At 43.5% G+C, this 21352-nt stretch overlaps 1 protein-coding gene across 5 annotated transcripts in view; it reads left to right on the top strand.

Moving 5' to 3' along the window:
• The window catches only part of LOC138472640 (putative 4,5-dihydroxyphthalate dehydrogenase), a 2792617-nt gene that overhangs the window by 912886 nt on the left and 1858379 nt on the right, over nucleotides 1–21352 (top strand). For all 5 annotated transcript variants that reach the window (XM_069610913.1, XM_069610911.1, XM_069610914.1 and 2 more), the window contains one exon: nucleotides 21279–21352. In XM_069610913.1, the coding sequence (XP_069467014.1) occupies nucleotides 21279–21352 (74 nt within the window). The remainder of the gene's footprint in view (nucleotides 1–21278) is intronic.

Here is a 21352-nt window from a genome sequence, read left to right as displayed (position 1 = left end):
CATTAAAAGCATGTTGGAGCAACGCTGATCCTCAGGAGCAGTTTGGTGATTTCAGCCCTCGTTTAAATAGTGTCCTGAGCCCTTTGATTCCTAACCAAAGCAACTCTGGGATTTAATATTCTTTTTTCTGGTTTTTGGTGAAACTGCTTCCCTTCTGAAGCCTTGATGGCATGGCTTCTGACTTGTATAAGAGTCTGACAGAGAGCACTTTGACTTTTGTTATGGCTTAGTGCAGCTCTGAAGCTGTAGGGTGTAGTTTGCTGTTTACTACCAAGCAGTCTCCGTCCCCAGTGCAGTAACCCATTTTCTGTGCTTCACGTGCCGAGACTGCATACTTTGATGTCCCGGTTAACCCTCAAGATGCTGTGACTCAAATATGGAGCCCATGAGAAATGCATTCTGGGTGCAGCAGTGAACATTTGCTTCCAATTCTTGGTGATAGTTTCATTTCTGAATATCGTCTGCATTTTCTGAAACACTGGAAAAACATCTTGTGTTTTCCAAGGCCAGTCAAAGTTTTTTGTGAATTCTACAGAAGCCGAAAGGAGTTCTTTTGGCTCACATGAGAAACAGAGTGTTTACTTGTCACAGTATTCTACAGAGTACATCGACCGGGTCTCTGTGAAGTGCTATCAGCAGATGACAATTCTGGAAAAGTAATAGTCTGTAGTTGTGTAAGTTAGATTGGGGAGCAGAAGACGGGGCTGACGAAGAGACACACTTTAGCTTCTGCTTGGCTGAGAGAAGCTGGACGTATCTTGTCCGGTACGCTCCTGTTGTGCTGTCACTCTGCGCCAAGGCTGGTTTGAGAGGCTGCCTAGTGAAGTTCTTGACAGGGATGAAATGGTGCGAACCAATGCCAACGGTGATGTGACCTTTTTTTTAATTTTGCATTTTATTTTGTAATGTTTATTTGCGCTAATAAACAGTTATACAAGTGCCAGCTTTATAACCACCAAGAGTGAGGGAATTCTTGCGATTCAAGAATACTTTGCCTTCTTCTTCAGTGTGTTGGGGGAAAAAATAAGATATATAGACATCCCTGCACTAACATTTGGGAGCCAAAACAAATAGTGAAATGACTGCAGTGATGTATTCATTGTACGTTAACCAGTGCAGGGTTTTTGTAAGATGCCTTCCTTGATTAAAACTCGAGATAAGAGTCTTTCTGTTGGCAGAGACTCTACTGAGGTAATTATTCCAGGTTGGACTGCTTCCCCCTATGATTTGTTAGCAAATTAAATTGAGTGTGCGTCCGGTCTGTGTGAGCCATGGAATGATTCATTGCTCAATGCGGGGCCTGCAGATGTGGTGGCTTGTTTACAGAATTTCCCAGTGTTGAAAGGAAGGGAATCAGAAGCTCTAGGAAGGAGGGGCTGGATTTTGCTCCATGCTTACCGGAAGATGCATCAGAGCAGTGTGCAGTTCGAAGCAGATCTCTTGCGTTTGGAAAGGGAATTGGCTGCTGAGAGACAGGCTTCTTTAATGCAACAGCTGCAGTTAAACATTTGGATTGACAAGACCTCTAGATATCAAGAAATTTCGGAAAATGCAGCAGTTAGGGTGGCCCAATTTAAATATAGAAAACAAATAGGACGGATTGACAGACGCAAGGTGGCTGCTGTCATCGCCACTGCTGATGCAAATTGGAGTCCAGATTCCTGGAATGCTGATATTTGGCATCCCTCTTCTGATAGTATAGATTTTAGCCCAAAAGTGAAAGCAGAATCCCTACTGAAACAAGATGGGAAGAAGGTTACTGCTAAGGTTACTGAGAGCGGGCCCACATCCACATGATCCGGGGGCGGGGATTTAACCACACTGGAGGATTACACTCAACAGGAAAAAAGTGGGGGAAAGTATAACTTGTTTGAGGCACAATTCAGGTGAGCCTTTATTGGCTTGGATGTTGTGCATGTATGATGGTGGAGCTGGAGGCTTGTTAGTTGTTTCCACTGACTCCCCATGCGTCTTGCCTTTGTCCACTGATACTAATATCCAGGAGGTGTTGCGAGCTGGGCCGCTGCCAGGTTCGAATGGGCAGGGGTCTCAGGTATCTTTATTGCACCTAACAGCACACAGGTGCAATAGAAAGTACCCAATTACCACAGATTGGCCCACCGAGGAGATGAAGTGGTATACTTTGAAGGAGGCAGTTCAAAAGATCACAGAACATTCGATGAACGAAGCAGTTCATGTGGGTGAGCCAGTGCATATGGGGTGGTGCCACTGTCCGTGTCAACAAGAATTATGGTCATTAGAACTGCCCAACCGCATATAAGAGTGTCATCATGACTTTGCTAGTAGGCATGTTTGGCAAACCCACTGATAAAGTGGTGGATGCTAAACAGTAATTGTCAGATCTGGGTCAATGGGACAAAGGTGAGGACAAGCCACGAGAGAGGGAGGGCGCAATGAGAGGAGAACAGAAGGCAGGAGACAAGATAGCAGAGATTCCCAAGTGTCAAGAAAGGACATGTTTTTGACACTGTTGAAAGATGGTGTGCCACGGGAAGAAATTGATGTTATTGAAACCAGGGAAATGTATGAGTTGTACAAAAAGAGAAGGCTTGCCGGGTAAGAGCGCTATAAACAAGTCAAGAGACAGGTGGTGTCTAAGCAGAAAAGTGACACTTCACCATCAGCGCCTCCTGAGGAGGATCAGGGAGAAAGATCTATGGGGATTCCTTCCCAATGCCATCCAACATATGCTGCGTTGAGAAAAACAGTGAGTGATATGTTTGAGGCTGAGTCTGGGTACACTCATTCCAAATTTGAATGGGATTATGACCAAATCCTGGCAGTGTCAGCTTGCATAAAAGTGCTCCGTCTTGAGCCAGAGCACCTTAAGTTCCGTAAACTCCTCAAGACCTTCCTCTTCTCTCTCCCTCCTTTCTTTTCTATCCACCCTCCTTCTCATCACTTACTCTGTTCAGTTTTGCTGACTGGTTGCCTGGTTCACCTCCAGAGCCTACAGGCCCCAGGTTCCCCCCAGTCCTCTGCACTTGCCTCCAGGCTGCTGCACTTTGTTCAACATTACTGCACTTTCAGTTTCCACTCCTTGAGCTGGGCAACCTCTGCACTGAACCCAGGGCTGTGCTGGACTGGACTTTGTCCCCACCCCAGGGCCCCGCCGTCTTTCCCCACCCGTCTGTACGCATGCATGACCTACATGTACTAGGATCAGTTAGTTTGTCTGTCCTGCCCCCGCACCCTATCACTGTTTTCCGTTCCCCTTCCTGTGCTTGGTCTCAACTGTACCACTTCATGCACTTGACTAGGAGAAATGTTGTCAGGCCTAGTATGCTAGTTTTTCTGTTTAGATCATTCGGAATCTTCAAGGCGTAAGAATGATTACTGTATTCCCTTGTTCCCTTCCTGCCTTGAAGCGCTTTAAAGCATGTCACCTGTGTATAAGCGCTATATAAATAAATATACAACCTTATGTTAATGTAGAGATATTTCGGAAACCTGGGAACACAGGAGGTCTGAGCTTTGATTGACACCGGGGCAAGGCCTCATTGATGCATGGAAATCCCTCAAGATTTAAAAGTCAACATTTTACCATTACTGGACTGTGTGGAAAAGAAACACCCGCAGTACAGGCAGGAGTGGAGATGAAGATAGGCAGTTTGAAAAAACAGAAATATCAAGTGTTGATTGTCCCGATACCTGAATACATTTTTGGATTTGACATTTGGGAAGGATTGACTTTAGGATTAGGAGGTAAAACTTATCAATTTGGAGTGAATGCATTGACTTGTACAGCAGTTACTGTAGGCAAATTGAAGATCCCTCCAGTGCACATGCCATTGGCCACGAAACGTGTGTCACTTAAATAATACTGCATTCCCAGGGGACATAAGAAAATGATATCAAGACACCATTAAACAATATGTGGAGGCAGGAGTATTGAAGCCAGTCTCTACTGCTTGGAACAATCCCATCTGGCCTCTTAAAAAAGGGGATGGAAGCTGGAGGATGACTGTGGACTATATATAGTTAAAGAAACACACGCTCCCTTTAGTTCCTGCAGTGCCAGATACTATTACCTTGATTGAGAACATACAGAGGTTTGAGGGAACCAGGTACGCTCAACTAGATTTGGCAAATGCTTTTTCTCTGTGCCAATTGCAGAAGAGTGCCAATAGCAGTTCTCATCTTCTTGGGGTGGGCGTTAGTACTGTCTCGAAAAGGGGTATTTCTTCCCAGGGACCAGCCCTTATTAGCATAAATTACCCAATTCCACCAAATTACAGGTCCGCTCGTGCCAAGCAATGAACTCATGCCAGAGAAATGACACCTTCAGCATAAATTTAGCGTTTATTAGACAGAAAAAACATAATATAACAGAACAGTAAATTTAGCAGCAATTTGGAATTCAAGTTAGAGAAAATCACAAAGCTCATTAGAGAAACACAGTCTTACGTCCCTGGGATGTTACCATTAGTGCTGGAGACCCGGGCGGTGTACAACTGACTGCTTGCTCAGCCAGCTCTGAAGATGACAGCGCTACAGGGTGCCGCCTGAGGTATCCTGCTCCGGGCACTTGCTCTTGCTCGAAGCAAGTCCACAGATGAATCTCCCGCCCAGTTCTGGGTGCTTGCACCTTTTGTGCTCTCTTGCCGCCAATCAGTATGACGCACTGGTCCAGAACCTTCTACATGCAAAACATGTTTATCGATGGAAAAACCCAACTCTCTCTGAGATGCTCCTTGCTCTTACCCCTTCCTACTTGGAGATCTGTCTGCGAAAGCACAGGAATGTCTTATAAGTGTGCGCAAGGCCGTAGCAGGCCTTCTCAGAGAAAGAGGGTATGTTTACAAAGCATGGCAGAGCCATTGTAGCGAAGAGAGGAGCTGAAATAATATGCATTGCAATTAACCCCTAGTGAGCAGGCCTGCACTCTGCTAGCTAGTGTCTATAGTGCTTCAAATACTGGCTATCTAAGCGCTATATAGGTGCTATAATGCTCCAAACACTCAAATACAGGTCTCTATTAGCTACAAAACTGGGGCCTCTCTATGCGCAATGCATAATGTAACCTTCCACCCCTCCTAGGCCTGCATATTCTTTGTAGCTCACTAATGCGTAATGTAGGTGCTACCAACACATCACTTTCAGCATTTAGGACATACTTTGAATACGCTATTAGTCTTAGCTGTTAATGCAGCCATCTAAGGCCCTAATATGCAAATATGGCACTTTGTATTTCACTACAAGTACACCATCACAAGATTACCTATGGGGTACTTACATAGTGCAACCCTGTGTCACCGGCTCGTGGCAGAACACAGACAAAATACCATGTACGGCTGACATACAAATCTCACATTACATTGATGATTTTCTGATTCAGGGCAAAGATGAGTGCAGTGTGCAAAATCAGTTGGAAGCGATCGTTGATGGATTGAAAAAGGAAGACTGGGAAATTAACCCTAACAAGATTCATGGGCCAACTGAGACTGATATTTTTGGGAATTGAATGGCTCAATGGGCACAGAGAGATAGTGCCAAAAGCAAAACAAAAGGTACTTGAATTTACTACCCCAGTGAACAAGAAACAAGCTCAGCAGTTCATAGGGCTGTTTGGATTTTGGAGACATACCACATTTAGCGCAAATCTTGGCCCCACTTTACAAACTGACACGAAAATAATATGAATTTGAATGGGGAGAAGAGCAGCAAAGAGTATTTGATTTGTCAAAGGACACAGTGCAGCGTGTGCTTGATTTGTAGCCTTGGAAGTCAGGAGAAGTGCAGCTAAATGTATCTACAGGAAAATTATTCTAACTGGATTCTAGCAGAAGCAAGACAATAAGCAAGTCCCTTTGGGATTTTGGAGTCGCAAATGACCTGAGCCAGGTGATAAGTACACTCCATTTGAGAAGTAATTCCTAGCATGTTATTGGGCTCTTATTGTTACAGAACAATTGGACAGTGGGTCATGATGTACTGATTAGACCCGAAATACCAATTATGCAATGGGTGGTGTTCTCCTAGGACACACAGAATAGGATATGCTCAAGTGGCCATTGTAATCAAATGGAAATGGTAAATTCAGGACAGAGCCAAATCAGGAAACGGTGGGGTTTTGAAATTAAATTACCTGAACAAGTGGCTAATACACCACCTGTAGATTACATGGCACAGGAAGTGTCTGAAGTACATGAGTATCCAGTGAAATGGGGAGTACCTTATGGAGATCTGACAGTGGAGCAGACCGAGCATGCCTGGTTTACCAATGGCTCTGCTCGATATGTAGGAACTGAGCGCTACTTGAAAGCAGTGTCATATAATCCCAGGACAAAAAAATGTTGACAACGTCCGGGAAAGGGAAGATCAGTCTGTCTGCAGCACTCTATGCAGTCTATCAAGCTTCGAAACAAGAAACACCTCGGCAATGTCATTTGTACACAGATTCATGGTCAGTAGCCAATGGGCTATCTGTGTGGCTGCCAGCATTGCAAAAGAACGGATAGAAAATGCATTCAAAATAATTGTGCGGAAAGGAACTGTGGCAAGATATTGGAGAAATGCTATCCATTTATTTATTTATTTATTGGTTTTTTTATTGGTCTTAATACCCGAGTTTGGTTTCTAAGTGCGGATCCTGGATTCAAACATATGTTGCTTTGCTTAGTCTTGATTCGAATGCCAGCTTGTTGCGACTGTGCAATCCTCCATTCACAAAGTAAAGTAACAGTGGATCATGTGGATGCACACTGTACTACTTACTCATTAGAACGTTGGATTAATTCTGTTGCAGAGGAACACACTAAGATTTCATCTGTAGACGCATAGGCTCAGGAGGACAACTTTGAGACACATTTTCAGGTGATGCATAATGGCTCTTCAGTGGAGGATACTAATATTCATCAATCATTCTGTGTTTATGAATATTTTAAGTTCTGTCAGGAGACCAATGAAAAATTGAGAAATCTCACTAAAATCAACACCTATAATATTGCTAAAGGAGATACTTGTTTTCTAATGACTTTTCAGCCAGAGGAGGTTGGCATGTGTCAACAATTGAATATGAATAAAGAAATCAAACAGACCATTTCTGAAAAACAACTGCGTGCACGTGCTCCAAGCAAATGCACCAACTTGACCAACACCATGACTTGTAACCATACAATTGTAGCTGCTAGTCATTTGAATCATGTGAAACTTCCAGTAGGATGGTTATTCTCAGGCGGGAATACTACGTTTACCTACATTCCTGCTAACATCTCTGGGACCATGTGCAGTAACGCGACTAGCCTTAACCTTGTTTCTTTACAGCCCGCATTACCTAGCGTTAAGAGATCTATGTTTGAATCTATAGGGCTAACCCCAGATTGTGATTCAAATGTGCATTTATTGTCTAAACCAGAAGTTCTAGCTCTTGCTTATTCTTTGGTGGGAGTTTGGGTATTAGCTGCTCGGTGCTTGCTATAAATCTTTGATTAAGCTAGCATGTTTAGTAGTGAAAGGGTTGAATCATACTTCTCAAGCCTTAGAAGGATTGCTTTTAGATAGCAAAGTTATGAGAAAAACAGTTTTGCAGAATAGAGCTGCTATTGATTACCTGGTATTTAAACATAATTTAGGGTGCAATACTTTTGAAGGAATGTGCTGTTTCAATTTGGGTGACCATTAACAGTCTTTACAATGCCACATTCAAAGTTTGAAGGATTTGACAAAGCAAGTAACTTCTATTCATTCTGGGAACTGGTGGGACTGGCTATTTTCATGGATCCCAAAGATTGGTGAAACTCTGTGTTATACTTTTGCTTGCATTTTTATCATTTTGATGATTTTGTTTTGCCGTTGTTTTTAATGTATATCTAGTTTAGATATGATATTTCATAGGTTTCAGAAGCCAACCTTAGTGCCACTTAGCTATGGCAGTCAAATGTTCAATGGTAGAAATTAATTAATTTACAAAATGTAATATCTGTGACTCAAATATGGAGTCTAAGCAAAATGCATTCTGGGTGCAAAAGTAGAAGTTGCTTCCAATCCTCAGTGAAAGCTTAATTTCTGAATATCGTCTGAATTTTAAGAAACACTGGAAAAAGATCTTCTGTTTATCCAGGCCAGTCAAGGTTTGTTTTGAATTCTGCAGAAGCCGAAATGAGTTCTTTTGGCTCACATGAGAAACACAGAGTGCCTACTTGTCATGGCATTCCACAGAGTACATCTGCCGGGTCTCTGTGAAGTGCTATCAGCAGGTGACCTTTCTGGGAAAGTACTAGTCTGTAGTTATGTAAGATTGGGGGGCATCAGACGAGGCTGCAACGAGATACACATTTGTTTCTGCTGGTCTGAGAGAAGTTAGACGTATCTTGTCCGGTCCGCTTCTGTTGTGCTGGCTTTCTGTGCCAAGCCGGTTTGAGAAGCTGCCCATTGAAGTCCTTGGCAGGGATGAAGTGGTGCGAACCAATGCCAACGGTGATGTAACCTTTTTTCTAATTGTGCATTTTATTTTTAATGATTATTTGAGGTAATAAATGGCTATATAAGTGCCAGCTTTATAACCGCTGAGAGTGATTGAATTCTTGCGATCCAAGAATACATTGCCTTCTTATTCAGTGTGTTGGGGACAAAATAATAAGATTTATAGACATCTGTGCACTAACATTTGGGAGAGCAAAAAAAACACTCTGCTGGTTACATGTGAACTGCAGTCTGATAATTCATTGTGTCTATAATAGGCAACACTACAAGTACCAGAATCAAAAGGCAAACCAGGATTGGCTTCAAATACCTCACTCACAAGAGATGAGTTAGTCTTACAAATAATCGATTATAGGTACCACACAGCTTAGTATACTCTGTGCAATCAGTATCCAGTTTCACTGGGAAACAAAAGATCAGCAAAAGTCTTCAGTTGTCCCATGTCGGCTATATGAAGCTCGATCAGTCCTGTCTTTGCAGTCTGGAATGGTAGTTTTTGTTTAGACAGCAGGGAAAACAAAACTGTAAGTAAAATGACACAGAAACCAGGCCTGAATAAGCCCCTCTCACCAGATATGAGACAATTACCAGAAAAATAGTACCAAAATGAAAACCAAACTTTCTCTGCACATTTTCTAAGAAAGCAAAGCCTTACTAGGGAAATGTACAGCTCAGTCCAGCTGTTGCTGGGTTCATGCCAACATTTAACAGTTTGCTTTTCACAGCCACACACAATTTACATTTACCTCAGTTTTATTTGGCTGCTCCTGCATGAATTGCATGATTAGGACAACTTGCGAAAATGGCATGTATGCCACTGTTCCCCTTTTTGGATCCAGGTGATGTGAAAAACGTAGTTTAAGGAATGTTCTGCTTAATATGGCATCTGTTTTTTCAAATGTTCAGTTTGTACATGTTACAATACATGATGACAGCAGGTAATTTTAATTGGGCAATATGATAAATTATTTACTGAGAAAATACAAAAGCCAAATAACTTGTTCTGCAGACTCAGGTAAACATCAGTCGTGTTCTAGCTCTCAGTGCCATGTAAGAGGAGAATATCCTTTTGCATATGAGTAGTATACCACCCATAATGGCAGTCGAGCTGTTCAGCCTGAATTGGCAGGCACATTTCTGAGCAAATGCTAAATAGCAGCCCAAGATGTTTATACTTCCTTTGGCATCATCATTGAGATATGGCTGAGATGCAGGTACTACTCTTGGCAAAGAGATAGTAATTTACCTCTATGTTCCCCTAAAAGTTGAGATAGCCCCTACTGAGAATCAACAAACGACAAATAACTTGTTTTATCAATTGTAGTCCACTCAGTAGGAGGTCAATCATGATGTATCACATTGTCTAATTATGCTCAGGCAAGCCGAAGGTCTAGAACATTAAATGTATGTTGCTATCTTCTTTGCAGGTTCTCGAAGAACTTGCTGAGCTTAAAGTTGCTTACCTCCTGCACCAGGGTATACCTCATGCTGGTAACTTTTATTGAGGACTTAAGACTCGAATCTGAACTTTATGATCGGCTTTAGTGACGCTGCATTTGTGGTCCGAGTCAGGACCGATTCCTGGCAAGCTCTGCTGTGCATGCTGTCCACAATGCCCAATCTCTTGACCGGTTGATAAGCAAGAAGATAACCCAGACATGGGGATCTTGATGTCAGTATCCCCTGACATCTGGCGGACATACGCACATTTGAGACTTCACCTTCAGCTTCTGGTTCTATTAAAGAATCGAAAGGTCACCTCTAATAATATTTCCTTATCTGTCTCAACCTCCCGTGCCTGGCTATTGGCAATCGCATCTGTATTCAGATGGGCGTCCAAAGGCAGGTACAATCCTGCACATTGCCTGAAGGTGTAGATTTTGGAGGCTGGGCTACAGATAAGATTCACAAGGGTACCATGATGTACTGTGGTACCCAAATATTCACAGGGCGTTCCTTGGTTATTGGCCCTCTGCAAAATGGTTATTGGAAATATAGTAGATCATCATTTCATTGATATTTTGCTTGATAATCATATCCAATACATTATTTGAAAAGCCACTCCCTTGCATTAAACAGTTGTCTTTTTTAGAAATACAATAATACAATTTTACATTTGCCATTAATGTAAAAGAATTAGCAATTTTATGTACAGCCAAAATAAGAGGTTTCTTTAGTAGGAGTTTGAAAGTCCCAAACTGTATCTCTGGTGCAAGGCCCTTTTGTTCTTTCTTTTACCTGAACTTGTTGGACTCCTTTTTCTGGGGATTCCTCATCTGGAACATTTCAGGAGCTTCAGGACGGAGAGGTTCCCACAAAGCCGAGGGGAGAAAAGTGCACAAGAGACAGGCGTTTTAGTAATCCTGCAGACAAGAAAAGATGGGCAAAAACTACAGACATGCCACAAAGGCAGTGAACAGAAAGGGGCAGGGAGTAAAAATAAGACAAACATGTTAGGTTCCCGATTGTGGCGTGGACAGAATGGTGGAACAGTTTCCCACTCTAGCCTTCTGAGCTGGTTACTATTACAGGGCCAGACTCTGAATTATTATAGAACAGAGTAGCAGGAGTGGGGGTCTGTGTCTGTACCCCAAGGCACAAACAAAGAAGCAGTACTCCCAGGACTGAAGCATGTATGGGTCCAGCAGGAACTGAACAGTGACTGCAACCTGAAATAGGAACCGGCACACTGTTAACGATATGGCACACAATACAATACTGAAACATGACAAAGGAAAGGGGCAGAGATTGCCTGCTGGGAAACCCAGCAGCCAAACTCTGAGCAAAACAATTATATAAGCACAAGTGAGGACAAGAACAGTAACAGAAATATCCAGGGAAGGAATAGGAAGTCAAAATGAACACGGTTTTGGACGGAGAACAGCAAAAAAGAAGAAAAGCAAGAAGACACGATTCTAAGTGCAAAGGTACAGGATACTGGAACTGCAGACTAGAAAGTAAGGACCGGTATTAGCGAACAGCGGACTGAACTATAGACTAGGAAAGAAGAAAACTTAGGACCGAAACTCTGGACTAGGATAACACGGACTGGACTGCAGACGGCTAGCAAAGAATTCAAAGAACTGTATCTCTGGACTGGAATAACAAGGGCAGGACTGCAGACCGATAACAAGGAAACTCAGGACTGGAATCTACAAAGCTAAAGACAGGAAATACGGACTATGGGCACAGAGCAACGAAATGCAGGTAGAGAACAAGAGAAAAGGTGGTAGGGAGCAAGAGACTGCAAGCAGGGGAACACAGGACTGCAAGCAGGGGAACAGGACTGCAGGGCAGGAAGCACAGTGATTCAGGGTAGAAGGCAGGCGAGTGCAGGCAGGGCAACAGTTTCTAGAAACAGCAGCAACAGTACACCGCAGAAATCCAAGGATCAAAGCATGAGGGACTGGGAATGATCTAAATGCAAAAGCCCTGTGCTCCTGCAGGCAGCTGCTTAAATACTGACCTGCCCTGTGCTGAAGCAGGCTCATTAGTAGCACCTGGAGCACCACACCTGAAAGTAATCTGCCTCCTCCCTCCCTGGTCCTGGGAATGTGAAAGCAGCACTGATCTCTAAGGCTTCTTGGGATTGTAGTTCTAAGACTTCTGCATAGGAATAGCCAGGCATTGAGAACTGCCACATGGTGTATTACGGGATATGTAGTTTCTGAAATTAAATAAGGAAGTACCAAAGTCTTGCAAAATTAATTCCAAAATTATGAATAGGTATTGTCCGGGGAGGATTATGGTGATGAATGAGCCCAAATAGTTCACAATGGGTGCCAATTGGTGCTACAGTGACACAGTTGTGACAGTGCGTGTCCCCAGTCCCATGTAGACAGACCAAAAAGAAGACTAATTCCAAGGCTTGACATACTACGTGAGGGTCTAATACTGTAATAGTAGCACATGAACATCTAAAATGTTCAGCACATTGGTTGCTTCAGGCAGGTCTTCCAAATTAAAATTATTGAAAAGCGGGGTGATTTTTTTCATTGAAAGGCAAGTCAGGCAGGATATGAATTTCATTTCATAGTGTAAACAGGGGTCCGTCTTTGTTCACAAATGCATTTTCACTAGCAATCAGGTACCTGGCTAGCAAATAGGGTGAAGCAAATAGACCCGGGCGCACACTAGCCCGTCTGGTTAGGTCAGACGCAGGGAATGAACACATACCTTATATTAAAACACAGAATGGGTCCACAGGGCACACAGACACTGACATAAATGCAGTGTTTTATGAGTTCTACTCAGTTTTATATCAAACAAAAGGGAGTGCAACTCATAGTGTGATGGTGCCATACCTGAAATAAATTTAGACTACATTACTATATAAAGAGGCACGTGACCCCCTATTGTTAGAAGAAATTAAAACAGCCATCATGGATCTACCGAATGGCAAAGTGCTGGGCTCGGATCGCCTGGTGGCTGAATTCTACAGAGAATAGCAAGAGGTCCTCGCTCCATATTTCTTACAATTGTGGGAAGAGGCGCTGTTGAAGGGCACATTGCCAGAAACGGTGAATGAAGCATTCCTAATTCAATTGCTTGAACCAGATAATTAGTTGCAGAGAATTGCGGTTCTTACCAACGGCTGTCACTTATCAAGGTAAATGTAAAAATATTTGCTAAAGCAATAGCAACTAGACTTTCTCCCCCCTAATGCTGTACATGGTACACCCCGACCAGTCAGGTTTTATCCCAGGTCGCTCAACAGCCTTGAACTTGATGAGGATTTACAATGATATGTCCCGGTCGCCCCGAAAACGCAAGCTGTTGCAGTATCCCTGGATATGCAAAAGGCGTTCAATACGGTTTCATGGCCATTTGTATTTCAAGTGTTGTCCATTTATATTTTAGGTCCTAATTTTGTGTCTTGGATTAAATTGCTTTAAACGCAATCATTCTCTTGAGTGTGCACAAACAGGAGTCTTTCCCCCCTTAATACATCTCCGGGATGGGACACGACAGGAATGCCCCCTCTCGCCGTTGCTGTTCACCATAATAAAAGAGCCCTTATTGGATCTGATACGTGACAAGCATGTTAGAGCAGGTATCAGGCTGCGGGGGCACGTGGAAGTGTTTCCCTATACGCTGATGATATCTTGCTCTACATACACGACCCTAAGATTAACGTAGAAAGGGTAATAAAGGGGGTGGTACACTTTGGCAGATACTCAGGCCTTCACTTGAACAGTAACAAGTCCGAAATATTTCTGTGAACAGATAACACACTGGAAGTAACCAACAAGGGCAGACTGAAATGGTCCGGGCACATATCTAGATACCTGGGAATAGTGATATCACGATCACTAGCATCAACAGGTGATTTGAACTATGGTGCGTACATGGCTCTTATGAAAGCTAAACTACGACTCTGGGAGGGAATACCTATGTCACTAGTCGGGAGGCTCTGACTACTTAAGATGATAATACAACCAAATCTATTATATATGTTTCATAACATACCGATGTGGCCGGGCCATACATTCTTTAAAGAGCTTAATAGGGTGTGGCCCTTATTTGCCTGGTTACACGTCCAGATCTGCATGAAGTGGACCAGTATGGCCCAACCCTACGAGACAGGGGGCATTGCCACTCCAAATGATGAATTGTACTATCTATCAGCGCAGGCATACTACTCAATTTAGTGGACAGAGGAAATGCATAGCTCATCACATATAATATTGGAACGAATGACAACGGGCACCACATCGATTTTGATGCTTCTAGCAAGAGGAACATATACTCATGTACACCCGCTGGATCTATTGGGGGCAACATGCAACGCATGATGACGATTGTATGTTACATAGAATTGCAGCTCCATATGACATGGGACTCCCACTATGGAGAACCTCTGTGCTATCTTCCCTTATGGATAGCACCATAAAGAAGACCTGGAGTGCAGCTCACATACTAACGCTGGGGGATTTTGTTAAAATGGGCCTGAAGATTCCAATAAGATACAAAACTCAATAACAGAGTAACTCTAAGAGCACGAGAAAATCCAGATTTATTCAGATACACTCTACTGCTGGGAGAGTGTATAAAAGATTATCTCAAAATGGTGTTAGAAACAACAAGGTTTTAAGAAGGACATTTTCATAGCTAATGTCATACTTAGTCATCATAAAAACCTCTGCTCTTTCACTTGATTGATTAGTGGAATATAGAACATATAGTTATCTATAGGTGAACCTTTTTACTATTGGTTCTTTCCCAACTACTAACTCCTCCTAGATTGAAATGTATTATTTGTAGAAGGTTCCATCTACCCTGCCATTGGTTGGCACTCTACTGTACTAGTTGATAAGAAGAAATTAGTTGGATTGGCCAGCTATTTGCTCATCCGGCCTCGGGCCCTTTTATGCGTTCTAGGTACATGGTGGGGAAGGAGAGGTGAGTGAACCACTATGATCCAGTTTAAAGAAGATACTCCCTTCCCGTTCACAGGTATAAGGAAGGCATTGTATCAAACAGTAAGACAGACACAAGTGATCACAGTTCGAGGGTGTTCATTGAACTTCAATTGGGTTTGAAAAAAGCCTATCTAATCCTAAATCTAAAGACGGGAGCAAGTTACGACCATCAAATAATAATAACGGAGTCCTAGTCGAGTCTGTCAAAATAAAAGGACCTATACCAATACACCCATTGCCAATCCTTACTTCTAAATACAAATAGTGTGGGAAGCAATGTTATGCAAAAGAAAAATGTTCAAGAAATGATATGTCCGGATATTGAAGTCGTTGGCTTCCACCCTTCCCCACGTTTTCAGCACAGGACAAGGCAGCACACTTGAGCGTAGCACACTCTCTGGCTTCTCTAGCACAAGGATGCTGTCCAAAACCTCAAAATCGGGGCCTTCTGTGCCAAAGTCTCTTTGCCATTCAAAGGCTCTTATTTCAGAGGGCCTGATGTAACACGACAAACATTAAAGTTCCTTTCTTCTTAGAATTTCACATGTACAACTTCTTGGTTGATTTTCAGTTCACCCCGGGTCCCCCTCTGCTGAACTCAGACACAAACATTAAAGTCCTTTCTTCTTAGAATTTCACATGTACAACTTCTTGGGTGATTTTCAGTTCACCCCTTGTCCCCCTCCGCTGAACTCAGACCCACGTTAACACAACATTTTCTCAGGTGATTTACTGTTCACCCTGTGTCCCCCTCTGCTGGGCTCAGACCCACTTTTACACAAAGCTTTCAATTGATCTCCCTCTACCGGGCTTGGACAAACTTCATCTACTTTTCAAACCTTTCTTTACTTCAAAAATCGAAGGCTTTTGATTGTTTGCAGGATTTTTCTCAACTTTTTCAAGGACCACTTCGAGTCACAATTACTCGCTCTCTTCTTGAAACAATCTCTTTCTCACTTTGCCAATTCTCAACTGGATACCTTACAGAGTCTTTTGACTGAGCACCCAAGCAGTGCCGGACCACTCTGTCAACGGTATTGTATCTTGCTTTAAAAGTTCAAACACTCCACAGCAGTTCAACTTTACTTGCAATCTTTATTACACACGTTTTAATAATGTTCGTGCCAGCACTCGCCATGCAATGTTGCTGCTTGCAACCTTGGCTACAACACAGGCCAGTCTTGTATCGGTCTCCCCAACTCACCGGCTGTGTTGATTTCACTGACACTGCTTTGTTCTGGGAGCCAAGGACAGTACCATGGCAGCTGGCGCTTCTCCCCGCCTTGATTAATGGCGCGGAAGTGCCCCGGGGACCTCCGACACACAATGCAGGATTCTTCAGCCTGGTTTCCTGGTCTTACGTTTTCTATTCTCGAGGTTTCAAGAAAGTAACGGTTCCTTGTCTAAAAGGTCAAGTTAACTTTCCTCCTTATGATCCCCTTCAATTTTGCTGTCTTCCTTCTCTCGTTAGATTGCCATCTTGGAACTGCTGTTCCTCGTGTGCCTTGCCTCGCTGAGAGTGTGCTCTCTTGCTCCGCCTTTTATGCGCCTGGGGAAGCTTAATGGAAGTCAGATGTGTATGATGTTCAGTAATTTCCTGACCTTGCCTGACCATAGTATTGGGACACATCAGGTATATGGCTCAGGTGTTAGTCTGTTTTTAGGCTGTCTGTGTGAAAGTGTTCCTAAAGGGCGGGTAGAGTTCCTAAATATCCTACTTGGTAGGATGGGGTAAAGGTGTTACAGGGAAGGGGATACTGCGTCTCTCCATCCGGGGTCCCACTGCACGAAGACCCTCACCCAGGTGATCCTTCCGCACTGGTCCACCTCCAAGAACTGGATCCAAAAGCTATGGCTGTGTCCTGGCGACCTGGATGACAGATCCCCAGAGACTGGTGGGTGAGACACTTTCTGGTTTCTCAAAGCACGTATAGCAGTTTTCTTGTTCCCTTTTAAAATATTATCGCAGGCCTTGCGCGGTGATGGCTCCCATGATTCTGGAAATCCTTTTGCTAACCTGCAATGTATGAAGGCAGCTGTGCCTGTTTCCTTGTTCAAGTATTTATAGATTGTAGCGAAAATGCCCTTATGACTTCTGGAGTCAAAAAGGACTTTTTCAAACATTGTTAAGGGTCTGTTAGCTGCTTCCCTAGTGTGTTTTTGCGATCCCCAATTCTTAATTGCCTGTGTTTGAGGTAATCTTTCTCAGGTGTCTCAAAATCGACCTTCCTTTCAGCAAACGTCTTAATTGTATCTTTTCTAAATCAATGATTCAATCATTTGAATTTGAAGAAGTTGTCAAGGCTTTCCCACTATATGCTTTTGTAAACCCGAGGTTGTGCTGAATTGGTGTCACCGTATCTGGGAATATAGTGCGTTTATTTCTGTTAATTACACCATTCCAGACATCCTAGCTCGCCTTATTTATGGGTAGCTCATACATGGCAAGAGATCAATCCTTTCTTGGCAACCAGATCATATATCTCAAAGGCTTGCCCACTGTATGTTCCTGTGTCATTCTCCAGGTTTTCAGGATGCACAGGTTCACCCAGTCTTTGAAGTATCGCAGTTGAGCTGCATGGTAATATTTTAGAATATTTGGTACCCCTATACCCTAGTCGCTATCCTGTGTAGTTTAAAGCCCCATCTAAATGTTTTAATCTCCTTTTGCATCGCCTGGAGGACTACCCTGGTGACCACTATTGCCGATGCCTGAGAGGGGTAGAAGAGGCATGGAAGAACATTCATTTTTATGGCCGATATTGCTCCAAACCAAGAGAGTGGTTTATTGCTCCAGCTTCTCAGGTCCGCTCTGACCGCTTTCCACAACTCAGGGTAATTCAGCCTATAAAGGGTTGTGTTTTGGTGCTTCCCAGGATCACCGCCAAATACTTCAGGCCCTTATCTGCCCATCTAAACAGTGTTAATTGGAAGATCCCCTTTATCAGTCAAGAGTTAAGCCCATCACTTCTCTTTTATGTAGGTTGATTTTGAACCCTGAGATCTTATTGAATTTTCCTATCAGCTTGACGAGAGGCTGAAAGAACAACAGGCTGCTCAGAGTTAGGATAATATCATCTGCAAATAGTTATTTTGTAGTCCCTACCCGCATATGCAATCCCCCTTATCTGTAAGTCCTCTCAGATTGCCTTGGCTAAAGGTTCCACCACTAGCGCAAATAGAAGGTGGGACAAGGGACACTCCTGTCAGGTCACTCTCATGAGATCAAAATAGAATATTTCCCTGTTTAAGTCTTCCCCCATGATCAAAGATGGCAATAGCCCTCCTTAAATACGACCATTACTCTTGGTTGCAGGCTTTGAGCGCTACATGGAGCACTGATGCTTTTGTGTGGGCAATATCTATTAAGTTAATGACTATTTTGATATTGTGTCCAACCTGTCTATTAACTATAAAGCCGGACTGCTCAATTCCTATTATACCCGACAGTGCTTTTTTGAGTCTTGTTGTCAAGGATGGTACTCTGTCAAGAGTGGCAAAGGGCCCCCAGGTAGGGTTTGGGTGGCTGTGTTGATGTAAGGTGACAGATAAGTACACACACAGCAGGAAACTCATCAAGAAATAAAAGTAGGCAACTGTAGTTGTGAACAGAAAGGGGCAGGAAATACAAAGATACAAACAAACTGGATTCCCACTTGGGGTGTATGCAGATATGGAAAAAGAGTGTTCCACGGACCCTTGGAAACTCCAGCCTTCTGCACAGATTACTATTAAAGAGGCCCACTCTGTCTGCTCATGGCTGGGAACAACAGCTGTGGGTGTCTGTTAAACAGAAAACGCGACAAGGGAAGGGGCAGAGGTTGCCTGCCGGAAACCCACAGTCAAGCTCTGTACAAAGGATCAACATAAGACACAAGAGAGACAAGAACAGAAATAACCAGGGACAAGGAAGTCTAAGAGAAATCTAGCAGAAGGGAATGAAGGAAGAAACAGTACAATAGAAATGGGTAAACTAAAGGGGAGGACAGAGAATTCAAGGAAGAGAAGGACAGGGATCAAGAACAAGGGGCTGCAAACAAGGAAGAGAGCAAGGGAGCAGCAGCCAGGAAAGAGGGGGGCTGCAAACAAGGAAGCAGGGCTGCAGTACCAAATGGTACAAGGTACAGAAAAAATGTAGTGGATTGCAGAGGACTGTAGTAGGCTGCTAGGCAGAGAGTCCAGAGGAGCAGGACTGAGAGCTGTAGTAGGTGGCAGACAGAGAACCCAGAGGACTAGGGCAGCAAGGAGCGAACCCAAAGGAACAGGGCGTAGAGGTAGAGAGACCCGAGGGTCAGGGCTGAAAGCAGAAGAGAGTAGCAGGCTGCAAGGCAGGGAGCCCAGCGGAGCAGAGCAGCAAGGAGCGAGCTCAGAGGAGCAGAGCAGCGAGGCAGGGAGCCCGGAAGGCTATGGCTGTAGGCAGCAGAGTGTAACAGGCTGCAAGGCAAGAAGCCCAGAGGAGCAGGGCTGTGAGGCAGGGAGCCCAAAAGGCTAGGGCTGTAGGCAGCAGGGTGTAGCAGGCTGCAAGGCAGGAAGCCCAGAGGAGCAGGGCCGTGAGGCAGGGAGCCCAAATGGCTAGGGCTGTAGGCAGCAGGGTGTAGCAGGCTGCAAGGCAGGAAGCCCAGAGGAGCAGGGCTGTGAGGCAGGGAGCCCAAAAAGAGCACGGGAACAACAGCAGGAAAATGCAGCAGCAGGAACAGCATACAAATTCGAGACAAAAAAGAGCTGGGAGGACTCTTGATGCAAGAGACTCAGCTCCTGCAGACAGCTGCTTAAATACCGTCCTGCCCTGTACTGAGGCAGGCTAATTGGCAGCACCTGGAGCAGCACACTTGAATACAATCTGCCTCCTCCCTCTCTGGTCCTGAGATGGTGGAAGCAGCACTGATCGCTAGGGCTTCTGGGGATTTTGGTTCCAATGCTGACGAATGGGAATGGCCAGGAATTGAAAGCTGTAGCAAGGTGCATTTTTAGTTAGTTGAGTTATATAAGAGGGCACCAAAGTCACGCAAATGGGAATTAAGTACCAAAGTGTGAATAGGGGTTGTTCCAAGAGTATTCTGAAGATAAATGAATAACAAATAGTCCATGATGGTTGCCAATGTGTGCGCCCATGGCGCTGGCATGACACTTGTCCCCAAAACACTTGTGTAAATCTTCGCAGTGCTAATCAAAAACGGCAATAGGTGGTAAGAGAGACATTGTGGTGGGTCTATCCCATTTTTATTTGCTGTAGATTTGGGTTCCTCCATCGTGTCAGGTGCACAACCCTTTTTCCCGATGTAGTTTTATAACTCTGTCAATGGTTGGAGTAGTTGACTAGCAAAGCTTTCATAAATGCCTGCATAAAAATTGTCTAAGCCCCGTGCCTTATTCTTCTTTAGTGATCTTATCGCAGAGAGTATCTTTACTATACTTTATAATATTTATATAGCGCAGCCATGGACCCTAGGGCTTGAGGGCGCTACAAGACATAACACCACTCTTAACAAATAAAAACCACTATCAAAAGCATCTAAAACCAGTTGAAAATCATAGCAACAAGATAAAAGAAAAACAATGTTAGTTAAAAAGGTAGGTCTTTCGTTTTTTTAAAGATCGTCAAAGATTCAATCTCTCTCAGCTCTGGGGGAAGAGAGTTCCAGACTTTGGGCTTAATCGCAAAAAAAGCTGAGTTGGAAACATTGGCAGTTCTGCATTTTGAAACGAATAACAGGTGCTGATTATTAGATCTCAAAGCTCTTCCATTTATTCTCGCAGGAAGTAGATGCAGTAGGTAAACGGGCATATTTCCCTGTCTGCGTTTTTGTATTATGGTCAGGGTTCTGAATAAAATTCTAGACTCCACGGGAAGCCAGTGAAGAGAGCGTCTGGCTAGCGTGACATGGTCTCTGCGCTTGAGTCTCATAACAACTTGTATGGCTTCATTTGACAAACTTAAAGTTTGTTTCGATCAGCTTTGTCCATGTCCATTAGCAAACCAGAACAATAATCAATTTTTGCCCCTATAATTGCTTTAGGCCCCTATAATTGTAAAACGAAACCGTTGTTTCATTACAATACTAGTTCTTTCTGAGTGTACTTGACGGATTTAAAACGGAGGTTTCCTTCCTATGTGGTGTAGACCATCTGTGTCACAAGGAAACCTCAGAGGGCTGCTGTAAGCTTCATAAACTGTGACATGTGCGCACAACTGTTATCACTTGCTGCCACATTCAAATATAGGTGAACTGTTCTAAACATAATTCTACAAAATGGTAACCTAAATTATGCCTTTTTAAATTGGCCACAAAAGCATTTCATTTTTGTTGGAGGGCAGTATAGTGACCTATATTTCTGAATGGAACATCATTGGCTTACTTTCAGCTCTTAAACTACGAAAATACAAACTTGTTTTTTTTTGTTTTCTAACAGATTGGAGACCAGCTGTAGAAAAAGATAAGTTTGCTGATGCAGTGATAATTGCGACACCAGACAGATTTCATAAG

This window comes from Ambystoma mexicanum, chromosome 8, assembly GCF_040938575.1.
Source record: "Ambystoma mexicanum isolate Mex_15411 chromosome 8, UKY_AmexF1_1, whole genome shotgun sequence".
NCBI lineage: Eukaryota > Metazoa > Chordata > Amphibia > Caudata > Ambystomatidae > Ambystoma > Ambystoma mexicanum.
Note: the sequence above shows the minus strand (reverse complement) of the source record. Positions and strands in the feature narration are given on the sequence as shown.